At 44.6% G+C, this 20,575-nt stretch overlaps 1 protein-coding gene across 1 annotated transcript in view; it reads left to right on the top strand.

The window, feature by feature from the left end:
* CACNA1B (calcium voltage-gated channel subunit alpha1 B) overlaps positions 1-20,575 on the top strand; it is a 286,673-nt gene that overhangs the window by 248,376 nt on the left and 17,722 nt on the right. The window contains 12 exon segments of the mRNA XM_044305824.1: positions 4,489-4,605; positions 5,472-5,537; positions 6,684-6,775; positions 8,430-8,580; positions 9,337-9,464; positions 11,926-12,022; positions 14,529-14,637; positions 15,249-15,356; positions 16,096-16,208; positions 16,679-16,803; positions 18,347-18,485; positions 18,576-18,686. Of these exon segments, the coding sequence (XP_044161759.1) occupies positions 4,489-4,605; positions 5,472-5,537; positions 6,684-6,775; positions 8,430-8,580; positions 9,337-9,464; positions 11,926-12,022; positions 14,529-14,637; positions 15,249-15,356; positions 16,096-16,208; positions 16,679-16,803; positions 18,347-18,485; positions 18,576-18,686 (1,356 nt within the window).

Below are 20,575 nucleotides of genomic sequence, written 5' to 3'. Positions count from 1 at the left end.
GAAAACTGAGGTGGTTTCCTTCTTTTCTTGTCTGCATTTGTCTTCATACGGGACACTGCTTTGTCGATGCAGACCTTGGTGTCACTCCAAATCTTCAAACAATCTCTGAAGAAAGAATCTGCAGCTGGTACCCTGGAAGATGCAGTAACAGGAAGAGGAGTATGAGGATGTTGACCATAGATGACAAAGAATGGGAGGATCCAGTAGATTCACTGGTGTAGTTATTATAGAACTCTGCCCAAGGTAGCAGAGATACCCAGTCGTCGTGTTGCGCAGAGACAAAGTGTCGAAGATAGTTCTCCAAAATTTGATTGACCCGCTCTACTTGCCCGTTGGTTTGGAAGTGGTAACCGGAAGAGAAGTCTAGGTAAATTTCTAGTAGACGAGAGAGGGCTCACCAGAGCTTCGAAGTAAACTGGACTCCCCGATCAGAAACAGTATGCCCAGTTAACCATGTAGACAAAATATATGTTTTACGAACAGCTTAGCAAGTTCCACAGCCAAGGGCAATCCAGTCAATGGAATGAAGTGCGCCATCTTGGAGAAGCAGTCCACAACCACTCAAATCATGGTACAATCAGCCGAAGAAGGCAGATCAGCAATACAGTCCATGGCAATGTGTTGCCATGGAACATCAGGAACAGGTAGGGGTAGCAACAGGCCTGGTGGTTTGCTCCTGGAGATTTTATTTTGAGCACAGATGGTGCAAGCGGAAACATAGTCATGCACGTCTTTGGACAATGTGGGCCACCAGTAGTGGCGAGACACTAGTTCTGTGGTCTTGCGGATCCCAGGATGACCGGACAGTTTAGAGTTGTGCCCCCACGACAGGATACATTTCCTTTTGGCAGATGGTACAAATGTTCTCCTGGGAGGAATGTCTCTTACCAGGACAAGAGCCACCGTGATTAAGCAAGCAGGATCTATCATGTATTGAGGCTCCTCCTGCTGGTCCGAAAAGTCAAAAGATTGGGACAGAGCATCCGCCTTGATGTTCTTCTCAGCCGGGTGGAAGTGTAACTCAAAATCAAAACGAGAGAAGAAGAGTGCCCACCTGGCTTGGCGAGGGTTCACACGCTGAGCTGTCTGTAGGTACGTAAGATTCTTATGGTCAGTGAAAATTATTACTGGATGCTGGGCTCCCTCCAATAGATAACGCCACTCCTCCAAGGCAAGTTTGATGGCCAGAAGCTCCCTGTCGCCTATACAGTTATTATTTTCAGCGGGAGAGAAGAGCTTGGAGAAGAATCCACAAGTGAACATCTTGCCCTTGGAATTCTTTTGTAGTAAAACCGCACCGGCTCCTATGGAGGAGGCGTCCACTTCTAAAAATAATCGGCGGGAGGCATCGGGATGTCGCAGAATAGGTGCAGATGCAAAGGAGCTCTTTAACTGGACGAAATCGGCCTCTGCCTCAGGAGGCCAGTCTTTGGCATTCACCCCTTTCTTAGTAAGAGCAGAGATCGGAGACGTTAGGGATGAAAAGTTCGGAATAAACTGCCGATAGAAGTTGGCGAATCCCAGGAAGCGCTGTATAGCACGAAGACCCTGTGGGCGAGGCCAGTTCTTTACCCCATTCTGATTTTTAGGATCCATCTGTAATCCAGCATCTTTCGAAGGTACATTTCTCGAGTTTGGCATAGAGCCTATTTTCCCTCAGATGCTGTAAGACTAGCCATACATGCCTCCTGTGAGTGTTTAAATCTGGAGAGAAAACCTGTATATCATCCAGATACACGATCACGCAAGTATAGAGCAGATCCCGGAAGACATCATTTACTAGCTCTTGGAATATCGCAGGAGCTATGCATAGACCGAAGGGCATGACAAGATACTTGTAGTGTCCATCACGAGTGTTGAAAGCGGTCTTCCACTCATCACCTTTTCGAATGCGGATAAGATTATATGCACCACGCAGGTCAAGCTTGGAGAAGACTTTTGCTCCCCGGATCTTGTCAAATAGCTCGAAGATCAGCAGAAGAGGATATAGATTTTTAACCGTATTCTTATTCAGACCTTGATAATCGATACAAGGCCGTAAGGAACGATCTTTCTTCTGCACGAAGAAGAACCCGGCCCCGGCTGGCGAAGTGGACTACCAGATAAACCCTGTCTCAAGATTCTGCTTGATGTAGTCTGACATCACCTGTGTCTCTGGAAGAGAGAGGGGGTAGACTCGACCACGAGGAGGAATAGCACCAGGCAGAAGATCGATTGGACAGTCATATGGACGATGTGGAGAGTCTCTGCGTCTTTTTTTACTAAAGACGTCTGCGAAATTGGCATATTGCTGCGGTATTCCGGGCAGATCTACAGGTATCGTAGGTGAGGAAGCAGGCCGGACCTCCGCTAAGCAGGTGGAGCGACAAGATGATTCCCATCACAGGATCTCTCCGGAGTGCCAGTCCACAGTTGGCGAATGAAGGCGCAGCCAGGGTAACCCAAGAATAATCAGATTCATGGAGTCTGACGGCATGTTGAAGGAGATTTACTTAGAGTGAAGTACCCACACTTGTAATTTAAGAGGCACAGTAACTGTAAGTGCTGGTTCAGGTAGTGGTAGTCCATTAATGGAAGCCACTGACAGAGGCCTCCAGACGGATGGTGGGAAGCCAATACTAATTAACCAGCGCTTGCAGAATAAAGTTACCTGCTGACCCAGAGTCCAAAAATGCCGGCACAGATAGTGAAACTCCCTTGTGGGAGAGAGTCACTGGAACAGAAAGTTTCGGAGAGGACTTCTCCTGGTCTAGGACCACCTCTCCAACTGATCCTAGAAAATTGCGTTTCCCGGCCTCTGGGGACAGTTACGCACAAAGTGGGTCTTGCATGCACAATACAGACATAAGTTCTCCGCCTTGCGACGTAGATGTTCCTGGTCAGCCAGCCGAAGGCGCTCAATCTGCATGAGCTCTTCAGGAGGAATGACTACTAGTGGAAGGATCGGCCTCTGAAACGAAGGAACCAGACGAGGTCTCTGAAATGCACATCAGTGTAGCCAATCTAATCAGGTCATTCAGAGACGACGGGCGGTCGCGCCCAGCCAATTCATTCTTAATTCGGTCAGAAAGACCCTCCCAGAACACCGGCGTTGAGCCTCATAATTCCACGCCAGTTTGGCTGCCAGGCTGCGGAACTGGATGGCATACTGATCCACAGACGCGAAACCTTGACGTAGATGCAGCAGGGCTGAGGCAGCAGAGGACGTGCAACCCGGCTCCTCAAAGACCATCCGAAAGGTAGTCAGGAAGGACTGCAGATTAGTCGTCTCTGCACCTCCACGTTCCCAAATAGGGTTTGCTCAGGCAAGGACCTCATCAGACAGCAGGGATATGATGAAGGCAACCTTGGACCACTCCGTAGGGAACCTCTGCCCATGTAAGTCGAAGTGGATCAGGCACTGATTAAGGAATCCCTGACACGTCTTTGGATTACCACCATAGCGGGTTGGCAGCGAGAGTTGTACTCCGGCGGCCTTCTGTTCCGGAATCACCGGTGACATCGTAGCAGGTAGAGGAGCGACTGGCAACCCTGCAGTGCCCGGAGGAGAGACAGTATCCAAGCGAGCAGCAACATTTTGCATGAACTGCATCAATACGTCTTGTTTAATTCCTGTAAGAGATCATGAACAACGGTCTTGGAATGACCAGCGAGGTCCACGGCCTCAGAGTACTGTCACGGATCAGCGGATGTGAACCCACTGTGCCACAACTCCTCTAATAAAAAGAAAACACTTGTAACAATTGATTTCCCCAAATCCTAATTTTGGGTATCTATGCATAGTTGCCAAAAGTTCTGAATCTGCAGGTAACTGTCCCTAATTTTCAGAGATAATCCTGGAAAATTTGGCCTGTCCTTGACCAAAAATGGACAGGCTTATGTAAGTCCCACCAAGAAATAGGCATCCTTAGGAGTTTATGGCATTCTTGAGGCGTAATTGCCTCTGATTTATCAACAAGAATGTGTGAAATTATGATACATGTCGGAGAGTGCAATGAGGCCTAGTTCAGATGGGACTAATCTCCCTTCCCCATAGGAAGTGTACTTTGCACGTGGCAACACCTTGAACACATAGTTTGGGTATCACACCATCAACAGGATGAAGACCCATTTTGCTCCTTGGCCAGCTCTCTTCTATACTCATCCCTGTCTAGGTCCTTCATTATCAACCTTCTCCTTTAATAACTGACCACAATAACCTGCTTCTGGAAGCATTTTATATTAGCCGAGCTACACGTGGGTGTCTGAGGCGACAACTAATACCATTGCAGGGCGACAGATTGCATGTGATTGTATCTCAGTTTTCCCTCCTGGGTTTTGAAGTGTCAGCGAGCTGCAAGTTTTGTGCTTGATACTGGAATGAAGTGAATTGGGCTTGGCTTATTTTGCTGGGTGGAGCACGTTGGAAAATATGACAAAAAGAACGTTAATAGGAATCGTCCGAAAAAAATAAAATAATAATTTACTAAATCCTTTTATCTATTACAGGAAAATTTTATCAATCTGAGTTTCCTGCGACTCTTTCGAGCAGCTCGGCTGATTAAGCTGTTGCGACAAGGTTACACCATCCGCATCCTTCTCTGGACCTTTGTGCAGTCATTTAAGGTTTGATCATCCAGCAATGGTTACTTTAAAAATGTTCTATGGGGGTACATTCACACTGCTGTTAAAAACATTTATCCATTTTCTGTCTGGCTGTCCGTTTTGCATCTGTTTTTAACAGCCGTTAATTTCATGGGCTTTTTTTTAAACATCACAACCCATGCGGTACCCTCAGTGTACATAATGCCCCCATAGTGCCCCCAAGTATCTATAATGCCTCCCTTGGTGCCCCCCATAATAAGTATTGAATTCTGCTGGACCCAAAAAAAAAAACTCATCCACTTGCACGCACGGGAACAATTGTGCCTCAATGGAGGCAGCAGGACCTGACGCTCCCAGTGTGATCATGTGACTTCATCCCGCTGGGAGCACAGGTCTCACTGCCTCCAGTGTGGTGCAAGTGTTACCTCGTATTGAAGTGGATCAGCTGAGTAATATATTTTTTATTTTAACCCTTTTTTTTTTACATAGTGTACCCGTTACACCGATGCACTCCTATCTAAGCGGCTATTAAGAACAGGGGTCCGTCTGGCCATGAAAACAGTCAAAAATAGGACATGTCTATGTTTATCGCTCCATCTGTCTGCACTGCCGCTCCATTCGTCTCTATGGGACTGCTGGAAATAGCTGGAGTAGAAAAGCTTGATTATTTCCGGCAGTCCCATAGAGATGAATGGTTCGGCAGTGCACAAGCTCGACCTATAGCTTCACTCTAGGGGCCCCTGTTCTTGTGATCCATTGGGGTCCCAGCAGTCGGACCCCCAACAGTCTAATATTCATTCCCTATTCTTGATATATCCTTTCACTTATTATGTATGATACAAATGTTTCACATACATAACTATATACATTTTTCTGTCTGTCTATAGGCCCTGCCATACGTCTGCCTCCTTATTGCAATGCTATTTTTCATCTATGCCATCATTGGCATGCAGGTAAGTGATCACTATAAGGGTCTTTTTACATGAATAGCCCATTAACGAGCTCCTAGTGATGGTATAGCATGTCGACCAGCGCCCATTAAATGGGTATTACATTTGTTACAAGCTTATCCCTATCTGGAGGATAGAGGTTAACTATTAAATCACTGGGGGTCCAACTGCTTGAACCCCCACCGATCACGAGAAAATTTAGCCACCTAAAATGCACTGCCACTCATCTATTTCCCATAGTCCTATAGAGATAAATGGGGGTGCATTTCACATACTCGACCTGCCAATTCGTTCATTTTGTCGGTACCCAAGGGGTGCTGGGTCCCCATTCTTATGACCGGTGTGGGTCCCAGCGGTAGGGCCCCTGCCAGTTTTTATAGGGGAAAACTTGTAACAACCGGAATAAGCCTTTCAGTGCCTTATACATGCAGCAGTCATTGTCAGTATGGGGACAAATGATCGTTAACATGATCGTTCATCCGCATACATCTCCATGTATCGGCAGTGTATCCCTGGTTACACCGAGCAGTGTGCTGCTGACGAACTATTATTCTAGTGGCCCATAAAAGATATGATCATCAGAAAAACAAGCGTTTCCTCATTTGTTGGGTGATCGGCGGCATGTTTACACAGGGCAGTGATCAGGAATGAGCATTGTTCATTCCCGATCATCGGCCCGTTTAAAAGGGCCCCAAGTGGCCTCATTATTCCTCCTAAACTAGATAACTACTACTTTAAAGTTGCTTCACCTGGAAGTTGTCTTTCAAGGTGCCTTCCCATTAAAGGGACACTCCATGCACTATTCCATACGAAGGGCCTGAGGAGAAGGTGCAGGACACAAGGATTCAAAAAGCATCACATAGACAATCCTACTGTCCAACCCCTGAGGCCCTGCACTAGACATAATGCAATATTTTTTGCATGTTCATCTGGTGACTTCCTGCTCGGATCATTGGAGATATTCAGAGACCAGTTTCTCTCCAGTAGACCTCCAGGAACCATAGTATAGGGTTTGCCCTACTCTGTGGTAGGTGTCCCAGTGGAGCTTTCACCCAATTAGTGGAAATCCATGGAGACTCTATGGGATAGATATGTATCTTGTATGTGTCCAGCAGATGCCATGATTGTTGTTATTTTTCGCATTTTCAGGTCTTTGGGAACATTGCACTGGTTGATGACAGCGCAATCAACAGACACAATAACTTCCGCACCTTTTTTCAAGCCTTAATGCTACTGTTTAGGTAAGGTTTTTACAAATGCATTGACCTGGATTATTTGGTTCCGTTGGAGGTATATGTCCAGAGTATTCCTAAATATACCTCTAATGGAAGTCTCTGGCACATGCCATTGCATGGGGATACAGTAGCATATGTCGGACATTGACTCCCACTTAAAAAAAATATATATATATTGTGTGGTGTATGTTTTTTTTTACTGTATCCCTCTGTTCAAGAAAGAACAGAAAACTATACACTATACAGTGAAGAAACAATATACTCATGCATACTGGTCTGGTGTGTGGGGGCTATGGTTACATTCGGCATATGTGCTGGGAACTTTCCCAGAGAATACACTGAACATGATGAAAAAACAGAGCCTTACAGCATAACTCCGTTATTACATAAGAGTGAATTCAGACATTCAGCAGGCTTTATGCAGCAAATTACTGTGGATAGGGTTTTGAAATCTATGCAGTAAATGAAGCATACTGCAGGTTTCCAAATCCGCAGTTATGTCTAATTTTCACTTTGGATTCTGCAGCATGGGAGTAGTAGTACTCAAGCTTCTGACATTCCCTGGACTCATGTAGTGATGTGGAATGGTGCACACTTGTCCTCTCGGGGCATTTCCTGGTGTTGAGGGTTCTCCTGCCTGATGTAGGTTGGGGTGCCCTTGGTGTTGAGGGTTTTGAGGTGAAGCTGGAGGATGAAAGTTGTCGGTGTAGTGTAGTGGTGCAGAAAATGAAGATGCCAGCTTGCAGCAAACAGTACTGAAGTTTCAGGTCAAAGACACTAGTCACAGTTTCAGCATGCATGGACTGGCAGATGTTACACACATGCAATTTTTTTTTTACAGTTCTTGCAGATGACAAGGCTGCCATTTGCGTTAACAGGCACAGTCGTCTCTTTGGAGCAATTTTCCCCTACACTGCACTTCTCTAGCTGACTATTACATTAGCATCCAGGCATTTACTTTCATGCAACCAACAGGGTGGTCACCTAATGTCAGACTATGTTCTGCACCTTTTTTTAGACAGGTTGTTGTACAAACAGTGCACTTCCACAAAATCTGTTGGTCTGTGGGATGTGGATACTTCTCACAGTTGGCCAAGCTGCTTTTAGATATATCCAGGCACCAGAAGAAAACTGTGTGCTGTAGAGCCAATATGTCCTTTTAGACAGGTTATTGCAACTGGGCTTTCACGTAACCTCTTTTGTACATTTGACCTGCTTTTGAAGGTTCTTCTGGTAACCTAAATCCAGGACTGGCAAGTAGCTGGTACCTAAATCCAGGACAGGCAAGTAGTTCAGTTCTCTGCATGAGCTCCTCTCACTACAGTGTGTAGGCACAAACTGACTCTCCACAATGCCGACTTACTCCACCCTATTAACAAAGAAAACACCTTCACCTAGTGGCTGGTGGATACGGCCTATTATTTCAAATCTGCTCTCTATACAAATACAGAGAAAAATTGCAAATTTCAGCAAGTATCAGAATGCACCCGATGTCCACAAAGGGACCCATTCCAAATTCCACAAGCTACTTTCTTCATTGTCACACCACCGCTGGATGCTTGGATGGTGCTTGGAGCACTTTTATAGCACATTATTGCAATACATGGTAAGAGCCACAGTGCACAAACGAAGTAACTCTGTGTTTTGTCCTTTCTTGTAGAAGCGCCACTGGAGAAGGATGGCATGACATTATGCTCTCATGTCTCAGCAACAAGCCATGTGACCCCCGTTCAGGGAACACCAGAGACGACTGTGGAAGTGACTTTGCCTACTTCTATTTTGTCTCCTTCATCTTCCTGTGCTCATTCCTGGTGAGTCCCCTTAATAGCTAATGTAACCTCCACATGGCTCCTAAGGCTGAGTTCACATTAGCATTCAGCCTTTCTGTTCTTCTGTTCCGTTATAGGAGCAGGAGAACGGAAAGGACGGATTTGGCACAGAACTGAGGTTTAGGTTTCCGCTCAGAGGAAGATTTTTAAAGAGGAGACAAACGTTGTGCATGCAGGACTTTTGTCTCCACTTCAAAAATCTTCCTTTGAGCAGGCACCTGACAGACCCCTTTATAGTCTATGGCAGGGGTAGGCAACCTCCGGCACTCCAGCTGTTGTGAAACTACAACTCCCAGCATGCATACTTCCTCTGCTCTTCTCAGAACTCTCACAGAAATGAATGGAGCATGCTGGGAATTGTAGTTTCACAACAGCTGGAGTGCCACAGGTTGCTGACCCCTGGTCTATGGGGTCTGTAGGCTCCATTCGACTCAGTTATGTGCCTTAGCACCAAATGGGGCACTCAAAGCTGGCCACATCATACTCATGGCCATCTGGCCAGAAGTACCACAGGATCCACTGTTGGGCCCAGGCTCTGAGACAATAATATTTCTGCAAAGACCATTTAAAATTTGACTTAGCAATTGCATGAATGTGAGGCTAGCCCTGCCCTTTCATCATGTTTTTTTTTAATGGGAGACTACCTTCACCCATATCCTAAAGAAGGTGTATATACTGTATATGGTTATATGTGATAAAATAATGCATTTTCCGCCTGTCTTCTCTGTTCCTGAGTAGATGCTCAATCTTTTTGTGGCCGTCATCATGGACAATTTTGAATACCTAACACGGGACTCGTCCATTTTGGGTCCTCATCATCTGGATGAGTTTATACGTGTCTGGGCCGAGTATGACCCCGCTGCTTGGTACGTGAATGTTGTGTTTGAAAATTGCATAGATGATGGCATTGAACCACGCCTAATGGTCTCTATGTATTAACAAGCATGCATTGTAATATGACATGTGGTCACTTTTTATTATTAGGTATAAGAGCAATAGTAATATAATATTGCTACCACTGCTAATAGTATGACTAATGATAACAATGATTATATTAACATTAGGTATAGCTGAATTATTCCTAATGCTTTCCTCAATTCATAGGATTAGCATATAGTAAAAGAGAGCCATGACACCAAGTATCGGACTTGCCACTATACCATCTTATATCATTAGTCTCCCTGCCATAGACATAGAACATGCAGTTGATATAGGGCTCATGGCTGGTGGTACCCATCCACCAGTACCATACGTGCAAGAATGCACGTATGAAGGTCATACACGATTTCAAAGGGACTGGCTGACCATATAATTCATTTTGGGGTGTCCGCTGCTTTCTCCTGATGGCAGATCTTGAGGGGAAAGAAGAATTAAGCCTCATGCAGACATCCGTGGAACATGGTCCGTGAGATACCGGACTGGCATCCTGCTTAGTGCAGGAGTGTACTGCGTCATTGGTTGCTTAGGGCACAAAGCGCACAACGTCATAGCAGCCAATGACGCCGTGCGCTCCTGCACTAAGCAGGATGCCAGTCTGGTATCTCACGGACCGTGTTCCACGGACATCTGCATGAGGCTTTAGGCAGTTCAATTTTAAGATCCCCAATACTTTTGTTCTCAGAGGAGATAGGCCACCATCAGAGGTAGGGGTTGGTAGGGGTTTGACACACTGCACCCCCAGCATCAGCTGTCCCCTGCAGCGCCCAGCGCTGGAACTAGCTCTTGAATGGAGCAGGAAGCAGACGGCTCCATTCAAAATGTAGTGGCCATGCAGGGTTACTGCAGCTCAGTTACCATTGAAGTTAATGGGAGCTGAGCTGCAGTAACCTGGAATGGCCACTATGCTTTAAATGGAGCTGTCTGCTTCCTGTTCCAATCAAAGTGCTAATTCCAGCTCCAGAGGCTGCAGGGAACAAGTAAATTGTGAGGGTGCAGGATGTCAGACCCCTACCCATTGGATATTAATGGCCTATCTTGAGGATAGGTCCTCAATATCAGGAGCCTGCCCTTTGAAGACCAAACTAGCACTGAAGAAGGGGGACCCATTTTAATTCTGCCATTCCCCCACCCCCCAGTTCAATGAGTTCTGCATTAATGTTATGTATCTTAACAGTTATTTTTTCTGAGAATAGTTTAAAAGGAATTTTACTTTCTTATTTTTCGCTTTTTTCTTTTTTTCCTTTATTTTGCTAGTCCATGATATACTGTATTGTTCTTTTTCTAGTTGCCGTATTCACTATAAGGATATGTACAATTTATTGCGTTTTATTGCCCCTCCACTGGGGCTGGGGAAACGCTGCCCATCGCGGGTGGCTTACAAGGTTTGCAGCCAAAAGCCAGTTTGCATCCATACCAATTGGGGCAGTCTGATAAAAATCTGAGGGGCTGCGCCTGCATGGGAACGCGAGGCTAGCCCTGCCCCTTCATCATGCTTTATCCCCTGCCAAACAGGCCGCCAGGTAGCTTCACTAGAGAGATCATCAGCGATAATCTGGGATCCAACCGGGTGTGTGGGGTGGGTTATTTCATCAATGAGATTTGTGAATGGGATAATGAAGTCATCTTCTCATTGGTGTTGCTGCCTGGTGCCTCTTCCAAGCATGATGATCAGAATATTTTTATCCCCTTCAATGCCGCAGGGGAATGCGATGCACTTGTCATTGAAGGGTTTAAACTGGCGCCCCCCCTATGGTTAAAAACAAGGAGCATTGAAATGTCACCTTGTGCTCTCTCTGCTCAAGACCATCTTCAGTGAAAGGGTTTGAACAGAAAGAAAGCAACATCCCCTCCCTCCCGACTAACCTTCGCTCACCCAAATGATGCAAAAAAACATACCTGTGCTTCGGTGACAGGAGTGTACAGTTTCAGGCTAATCAGATATGTTTTTTTTGTCTGTTTCCTTCCCATTCTCAACCCCCTGCTCGGCCTTCATCACTTCCTTCTGCTTGTCCGTACTCCTTCTTCTTCCCATCTTTCATCTTGACCCTTGTGGGTTATGTAATCTCTTTGTCTTCATGAAATTTTTGTCCCTGGATGTTAAATATTCCTCTTATCTTCCTCTTTGTCTCCCCTCTCCTGTCTTCCTTGCCCTCAACAACACTAAAAATGTTCTCACGTCCGAAATTTTCATTTCATTTTTTTCATTTTCCTTCTTGTCTTTTGTCTTCATTTTCCTACGCCTACTCTTGTGGGCTTCTCATGTCTTTCCCACTTTCCTGAAATTATATCTTTGCCATCTTCCCTCCTCTACCGATGTCCACCTCTCTCCATGTCTGGTCCTTCTGTCCTTGCCTCTCCACCTGTGCCTCCTCCTTCCCGTTGCTGCAGTGGGCGCATTGGTTACACTGACATGTACGAGATGCTACGACACATGCCCCCTCCCCTTGGCTTGGGAAAGAAATGCCCTGCACGTGTGGCATATAAGGTAGAAGAGATGTGTCGACCTCCACCAGTATCTCACTGGCTTTCCAGCCTTTTCTCCTGTCTCTGTACTGTGCCCGTACCGTGCTGTGCTTTCCCCTGTGAATTCCTTTCTATGTAAAACCAGTGGTCCCTGAGATCTACCATCCAAACGGTATCTCTGCAACTTTCCCAATTCATGTCCTCCAAGCATCTGAGCATTAATGCGACCCTCTAAGAAATGTTCCCTAGTTCTTCTAAAGGGTTGCATTCACGTCCTCTATTCCCAAACCTAAGACTACCCTATTTACCCCACCACCCCCTACTCTTTTCTACAAGTAGACACACTTCCTGTACGTTCTACTCTAGAAGACTCTTCTCTGCATGACTTCCTGCATTGTGGTGCATGTTTTATATTTCCCATGGAACTGTTTACTTGCATGTACTAGATATGTCTCTGACTTTAGCCTCAGCTTACTGAAAGGTAAAATGAGTGGCTTTTAAAATACACCCCATGCAAAAATGTATGGGCGCACAAGAGCCAAAAAGAGGTCATCTGAGCAGTAGACACCATGAAATGTACATAGGAAAATTACTTTATCATAGGGCTAGGGTAGAAGTAGGGTGCAATGCATACTTGGAAGCTATGTGGACATTTACTACAAAGGCTAGCAAAATTCAGTATGTGCCCTTCACGTGCCACGTCCAAATTGCGGAAGCATAATAGAGAGCAGGAGGAGCTGAGCAGATCTGGATATAGATTGATATCTAGTTTTGTGTGAAACGATTCAGTATAACTTGTAATTTATTGCTCTAAAACCTCAGAGGAGTAACTGAGTAACTGAGATGACAGCTATCCACACTCCTACAGCCAATCATTGAGTAGAACCGCCCACTGGACTCCTAAGCATAGAAAAGCCAGAGGTCTAAAAAATATAATACATGTTATTCTATTGTATATTTTTTTTTACAAAACTATATATCAATCTACTCAGCTCCTCTTGTTCTATAACATGCTGTCTGCATTTTCAGCATGGTGGTTTCCCTTTAAGAAAACATGGAAAGAAGTCCTTCTACCTATCCTATAAAGGGGCTGCTGGTCCTACAGAGGTTTATTACAGTCTGTCCCTATGGGTAGTTTTAAATACTTGCTGAAACTCTGGACCATGTATGGCCACCTATACCATGGTTGAACTTACCAGCCTGTACAGTAGGAAGCCAGATGCACATTTTATGTTCTGGCCTAAAGGCTCTCATGCATGTTAGATTACTGTCAGCCATACCCAGTGTTTTTGATGGGACAGGCCCATACTCTGATAATGGGGAGCCCCAAACTATTCCACTGACAGATAGTCTTTAGTTACCATGCCACAGACAAGTGGCCTTTTCTTTAATTATGGCTAAATACAGGTTTGATGATGGCTGCATTGGCATAAATAATGGAGCAGCTTCCAAAACGGACACACCGTACTATGTGTGTAGAAGTAAGATTGGAAAGCCTTAGGGCTAATTCACAAACTATTTCATCTGTTTTGGGAGTCAGTATCTGTCAGTAAGTTGGGTCTAAAAGTCAATCTTTCCATCTAGAACTTGATAGTTCCTTCAAGGCTCTCTCCCCAGCACCAAGATACTCTTGGTTCTTCACGGTAGAAAGGCTGAGGATTGAGCCAGTGGGAACCGTCAAGTTTAGGATGGCTGCTTGCTTTGTTGATTTTTTCTTCTTCTGATTTCTCCTTTCAAGATGCATCCCAAGATATCTACACAAACCGTGCTCAGTAATGGTCAAGTCAGTGACTCTCAACCACTTGTGATTTTTCTTTAAATTGAACTTATAGTGTTATGTGCCTATCACTTAAACATCTAAGACCTGAGACTTTCCATAAAAGAATATAGAAATCTTGACCTACTAGTGAAAACATTTCCGTTTCCTGTTTTTCTAAATTTTTACCTGCTTCCCGCCTCTCCATTCCGACTCTCTTCCCTGGACTTTTGGTACCCATCTGTAAAACTCTAGACCAGGAATGTCAAACTCATGGCCCTTCAGCTGTTGCAAAACTACAACTCCCATCATGCCTGGAGCAACCAAGGCATGCTTGGAGTTTTAGTTTTGCAACAGCTGAAGGACCGTGAGTTTGATATCCATGCTCTAGATGGATGGCGTCACCTATACCATTGTGGCCAATGACTGTCCTGGGTCACATGCCACTTGGGAACACGTCACTACTAAGACCAGTCACTGGTTACGGTGGGGCACGTAACCTTGTCTATAAAGTCGACATACAGGGACCAAAATTCCAACGTGGACAACCCAGAAGGCACAGAGTGGCAGGGAACTGGTATGGATGTCTTCACAGGTTCCACTTGCTGTGGGGGCATAAAAAATCCTAGACAAACCCTTAAGAGCGCTTAAATATGTGCATATATTTTCACGACTGGTCGAGAAGCACTGACTTCACCCTTTGCACCATATTGCACGGTTTAGATATCATGCAGCAGTGGCGGACATAATGACAGTCTGAGTTTTTCTGCAGCGGCTTGTCCGGATGAACATGCCCATCTCTGATACAGACCTCACTGTGCACTTTACATCCACTTTGATGGCTTTAATCCGAACAGCGCTGGATATAAAACTAGCTACAGGTGGGTTCTTTTGCTGGACATTATGGCAAACTTAATTCAGGAACAGCCGGGCAATTGTTTTTGCTGCACACCACATCAATAGGCATGTAACGGGCCAGTAGCGAATTTGCAGATAGTCTTGAATAAAAAAAATGTATATTTCTTGTGCATACAGCTCTTATGCAGATCTATGTGTCTATACGGTTACAGACTACAAGCAGACCTGTGTGTAGTCACATCCTGTAGTCATGTGTTATTTTCTTTAAGCTGCCCATTTTGGGTTAATAAGAGGAAGAGACAGAAATGAAGGACGTAACATATATGTAACTGCTGAATCTGCTGCACAGGGTTTGCTTGTAGTCTGCAGACACATGGGCCTGAGCTGTATACATAAAACAATAGACATTTCCAAATTTTAATTTTATACCATATGCATTAGATCAGGAAATAAAATTGATTGCAAATGTGTGCATACCCTTTTAATACATTACTTGTAAAGGGTTTTAATTAGGTTTCTTTCTGCTGTTTTTAGTGCAGTTTGATGGATGCGAACCCCATCTTTGCCTGAGGATGAGTAAAATAAAATAAAATAAAAAACAGTCAGTTTCAGCTGAATGGTTTCCTTTTTTCAGGAGGACTAAAACAACATGAATCTGATGCAGAGCTGCGGAAGGAAATATCATCCGTGTGGCCCAACCTCTCGCAGAAAACCCTAGATTTACTCGTACCTCCTCACAAACGTAAGACACATCTCTTACTCATCCAGATCTTCAATATTTCACGTTCAGTGTCACTAAAACATCATTCATATGTCCATATGGCTTAGTATGAAGTCTGGATAATCCCTTCTCTAAAAGGGTCTCTCAATAATAAACTGATCACATGCAGTTAGGATGGCCAATTGCTTGACCCCAAAAAGGAGGACATACTAGGCCATGCCCTCAACCCAGCTAAGTCAGGCCCCAACCCAACTAAGCCATGGCTCCTCTCCCAGTAACGGTGGCCTGCAAGAGAAAAAAAAGGGGGGGACCTTAAGGTGAGGTGCTTCTGTCACCTTCAGTCAGTCACAGAATTACATGTCAGCAAGATCTAGTGACTGCCTTAGGATAAGCGAAAGCCTTAGTCAGTCTGTCTGTAGCTGGAGCCACAGAAAAGGAGGACACCCAAGCGTCTGTTTAGGCCTTACACCGATCGGAGGACAGGGAGCCATTAAACCGGACTGTCCAGCCTAAAGCCAGAAGTCTGGCTACCCTACATGAAGTCCTCAGAGATCAGCTATAATTTATGATGGAACACAGGAACTTATTGAAATTAGTGAGCTGTCTGTGTAATGTACATGTTGGTCCCTCCGGAAGAAGAAATATTCTTGGAAGCCACTCTCTTCATTATAGATGAGGGTCCTAAATGGAGAACCTTCCTTTATTAATTGGGTTTCTTTAACCTGACAACCCCTTAAATGTTTATGAATTGTATTTACAGCTGATGAAGTAACCGTTGGAAAGGTTTACGCTGCACTAATGATCTTTGACTTCTACAAGCAAAACAAGAATAACCGTGACCAATCTCACCAGCAGCCGGGAGTCTTATCCCAGGTAGGAGATCCTCTGGGCAATTCAAGCTGTCACCTTCCAAAATTAAGTAGATCATTCTACGATTTCTTGTAGGGGCTGCTCCAGATATTATCCATCTGGCAAATATCTATATCTATCTAAAGAAACCAGGGAGAAACTGAAGCTGACCTATATTATATCTAGAGGAAATAACTCAATGTAGACCACCAATATGTGGTTATTGGTATATGCCTTTGGTCCTTATGGACAGCCATAGAGTATATTCGATCAAATGCCCACCCCCATGGTTATTGGATCAGGACATATGTTCTTATAGATGACAGCTGTGCATTTGGGCATGATGGTCCTTCACAATGTAGTAAGGTGGCATATATTAACGGAGCATTATACTAAATTGATTGTTATTACCATAATTTGTACCAAAAATTGTCTCTTCATTCCTGGCCAAGCTACAACAATGTGATTCACACACTCACTTTATCCTTTATTAGACAGGAACCGTCTCACTTTTCCAGCCCCTGAAGCCAACTCTGGATTCGAATATCCCCAGTCAGCTTGGTGAGACCAAGATCCAAAAGCAGAAGAGCTCAGCATCTCTGAACAATGGGGGAGTCGTGTGAGTAGCACGTTTCTTCTTTAAAGACAATGCGTCACCAAATTTCTCCATGTCTATGTTTAAATCAAGTTAGAATGATAAATGATAAAATGGCCTGCACCATGAAGATGTTTATTGTGAGATCCTTCAGAATTTTATCCGGCGATCTAAATCAGATGGGATGCCCATGAATATTCATAGGAGGATCCGCCTTTTTTAGAACACATAATTTGGCAGATTTCCGTGGAAGCTGGTAGCTCATCAGTCGTTCATGTGAGCAAAGTGATTGGCCAAAGCCTTCACTGAACCTCCAGCCTCTTCACTTATTGGAGAAAGGAAAACCTCTTAGACTCATTTGCTTTATATGCAGTGTTAATATTGTAGTGCCTATAGAGAAGGAGAGCCCTATGGGTCACGCCATAGCTGTCTATTTGTAGTGTACACTTTTAATTCATGGCAAATTCATTGGAGCAGATTTACTAAACCTAAGACTGTGTGAACTTAGACTAGACCCAGCTGTTCCAAAACTACAGTTCCCAGCTTGCTCTATTTACTTCTACAGTAGTGCGCATGGTGGGAGTTGTAGTTTCTCCAGTGGTTACTGATCTCCTTACTAGACAGTATAAAGATGCACCAAATTTATAACACTGGCGGATGATAAATTTCGTCTTTAGACACTTTTTTCTACGTTTACACCACCTGTTGATTGGCTTACTTTGCACCAAAATTTTAGCACACATTGTCGCTCCTTAAAGGGGTTATCTGACTATTTGTTACTGATGACCTATTATCTGGATCTGATTGTTGGGGGTCCAACACCCGCGACCCATGCTCCTGTGAGCACCACAGCCTTCTCACTACTTACACTGGGCCTGTGATGTCATGACCAGTGGTCATGTGGCCTTGGCGCAGCTCAGACCCATTCAAGTGAATGGTCATGTCATCAGTGGCCTAGGATAACGCAGCGAGAAGGCCTCTGCACTCACACAAGCCTTCTTAAATCGCTGATTGGCAGATCTTGGGTGCTGGACCCCCACCAATCAGATGCTAATGATGACCTATCCAGTTGACCAGTTTATCAATTACAAATAGTTGGATAACCTCTTTAAGCCACGCTCCTTTCCCACCATTTTCACTAATATATTGGTTTCTCCAAAGGACCAACACTCTCCAGCTTCTCCTTATTTTGTTATGTAGTATCTATAAGTGTAAATAATGGCTGTACCCAATTTTCTGAAAGAAGGCGCGTTTACTACTTGTCTAATAAAACCCACCTTTGGTAACAGAAAAAAGTATAGGAACCCTATAGGAAGGAACCATAAACTATGTTTTTTGCTAGTTTAGAGCCTAAGAATATAGAAGTCATTCCTTCGAGCCGTGTATCCGTTTTCCTTGGAGTGTTCCTTTAACTTCAGATGAAATTTTAAGGAACTTTCCGGTTTTGATAGACAATGGCTGATTAGACTGACAGCCATAGTCTCTGCATATTAGAGGCATATAGTGACAACCATTACAGGTTGTATGGCTACAAACACAGTACCCTTTTTACCCCTCTGTTGTGCAGGGTCAATAAGGACATTGGGATTCGGGAGTCCATATCATGGGTAACACAGCCAGCACCAGATCCCTTCTCCACCCCTCGGAGCATTGCATTTCAGAGAGGCCACTCAGAAGAGATTCCACCCGAACGGCAAGGCAAACAGGTAATTATTTCCGTCACTGTATTTTTACATTGATATATGTAAAGGGGAACACTACTCGAAGACAGTATTAACAGGAGGTTGTTTCCACAGGCCGTGGAGATGAAAGAAATTGGCCAAAGTCTTACTAATGGTGATCATCCCACTGGACTGGAGATCCAAGGACGAGCGGTGTCCATGCCCCGTCTAGCTGCAGATGCTCATGTAAGCCAACCAGTGTGTATGTGTATGTAGACCTATGTGACTACATATATACAGCTTATGTGAGTGAAATCTGAAGTGTCAAGATGGTTACATGACTCCATGATAAATGTATAATCACTGGGGAACTCCACCGATCACGAGAATCGGGTTCTCAAGTTCCCTGTTGAATTCCTCCACATGCCCACTACCACCTCAATCACAGTCTACATGACTGATGGAGATAGCTGAGTGCTGTATTCAGAAAGTGAATTGAGTGGTATGTATGACCACCACTCCACCCAGCAGGGAGACTCAGGACTCTCCTTCTCATGATTACTATGGTGTCCAGGGATTGGACTCTCCCAGCAAGCATACATTTATTGTATATCCTGTGGATAGGTGATAAATGTTATTCATGGGCCAATTAGTTATATTCCTATTAACAGATAGCACTCTAGAAGAGCTGCCATATTCCTTCTGATATTTGTAGTATGCAGAGGCATTGCCACAGGGGGTGCTAATGCAGCAATCCCCAGAGGAACAAGAGCAGAGGATGGGAGTGGTAGTGGCTCTGACTGCAATAATTATTCACAGTGACAATCCTCACGCCAATGCTCCCCAGGACCAGGGCAGTGATAGGAGGGTGCCCCCTTTCTGCTCTCAGGGCATACCCTGATGTTGGGGCTCCTGCCTAACGGTAGTTGGGGTGCCATTGGTGTTATCAGTGTTGTACGGGTGCGAGGGAGGATATGTAGGTGCTGTGGCTGGAGTATGGTGCTGGAGTCAGTAACCAGACCAGTTGTAGAAAATGAGCCAGTCTCTCTTTACTAAAGTGCCGAATGGGAGTTGTAGTACATCCAACGGTATCAAACCACAGTTCCAAACAATTGACAGTGCGAACCTTCCCAGATAGCAATGTATGGATATATAGTGCTGCCCATAATTATTCATACCCCAGGCAAATTTTGACTTAAAGTTACTTTTATTCAACCAGCAAGTAATTTTTTGACGGGAAATGACATAGGTGTCTCCCAAAAGATAATAAGACGATGTACAAGAGGCATTATTGCGGGAAAAAAACATTTCTCCGCTTTTATTTAAATTTGAGCAAAAAGTGTCCAGTCCAAAATTATTCATACCCTTTTACAAACTGTCACAGTCTGTGAGAAAATCAAAAGTTCTATACCATTCCAAAAAGTCCAAGCTGTTCTAAAGCATCCTAATCACCCTGATTAATTGGGAACAGCTGTTTTAATCAACTCAACAGGTGAAAAACAGCAGCTCTCTGCAGTTGGTTTGTGGACAGTCATGGCTAAGACAAAGGAGCTCAGTGAGGACCTGCGGCTGCGCATTGTGGCTGCTCACAAGTCAGGAAAGGGCTACAAGGCCATTTCTAAATGTTTTCAAGTTCCAGCGGCTACAGTGCAAAGTATTATTAAAAAGTACAAGATGTTCCGCCCTGTGGAAAATCTCAGAGGACGTGGTCGGAAGCCAAAAGTGACACCTGTGCTGCCAGGAGGATAGTTAGACAGGTGAAAAAGAATACAAGGATCACCACCAAGGCCGTCCTGGTGAATCTGGGCTCTGCTGGTGGCAATGTCCCAAGGCAGACAATCCAACAGACACTGCACACTGCAGACCAAGGAGGACGCCACTTCTCCAGATAAGGCACACAAAAGCTCACTTGGCCTTTGCAAAAGCTCATCTGGACAAAGAAGAAGACTTCTGGTCTTCTGTGTTATGGTCAGATGAAACAAAAATTGAATTGTTTGGTCACAATGATGTTTCCTTCATTTGGCGTAAAAAAGGAGAAGCCTTCAACCCAAAGAACACCATCCCCACTGTCAAACATGGTGGTGGGAACCTAATGCTTTAGGGGTGTTTTTCAGCCAATGGACCAGGGAACCTAA

This window comes from Bufo gargarizans, chromosome 9, assembly GCF_014858855.1.
Source record: "Bufo gargarizans isolate SCDJY-AF-19 chromosome 9, ASM1485885v1, whole genome shotgun sequence".
Classification (NCBI taxonomy): Eukaryota; Metazoa; Chordata; class Amphibia; order Anura; family Bufonidae; genus Bufo; species Bufo gargarizans.
This window is presented reverse-complemented; position numbering and strand designations above follow the sequence as displayed.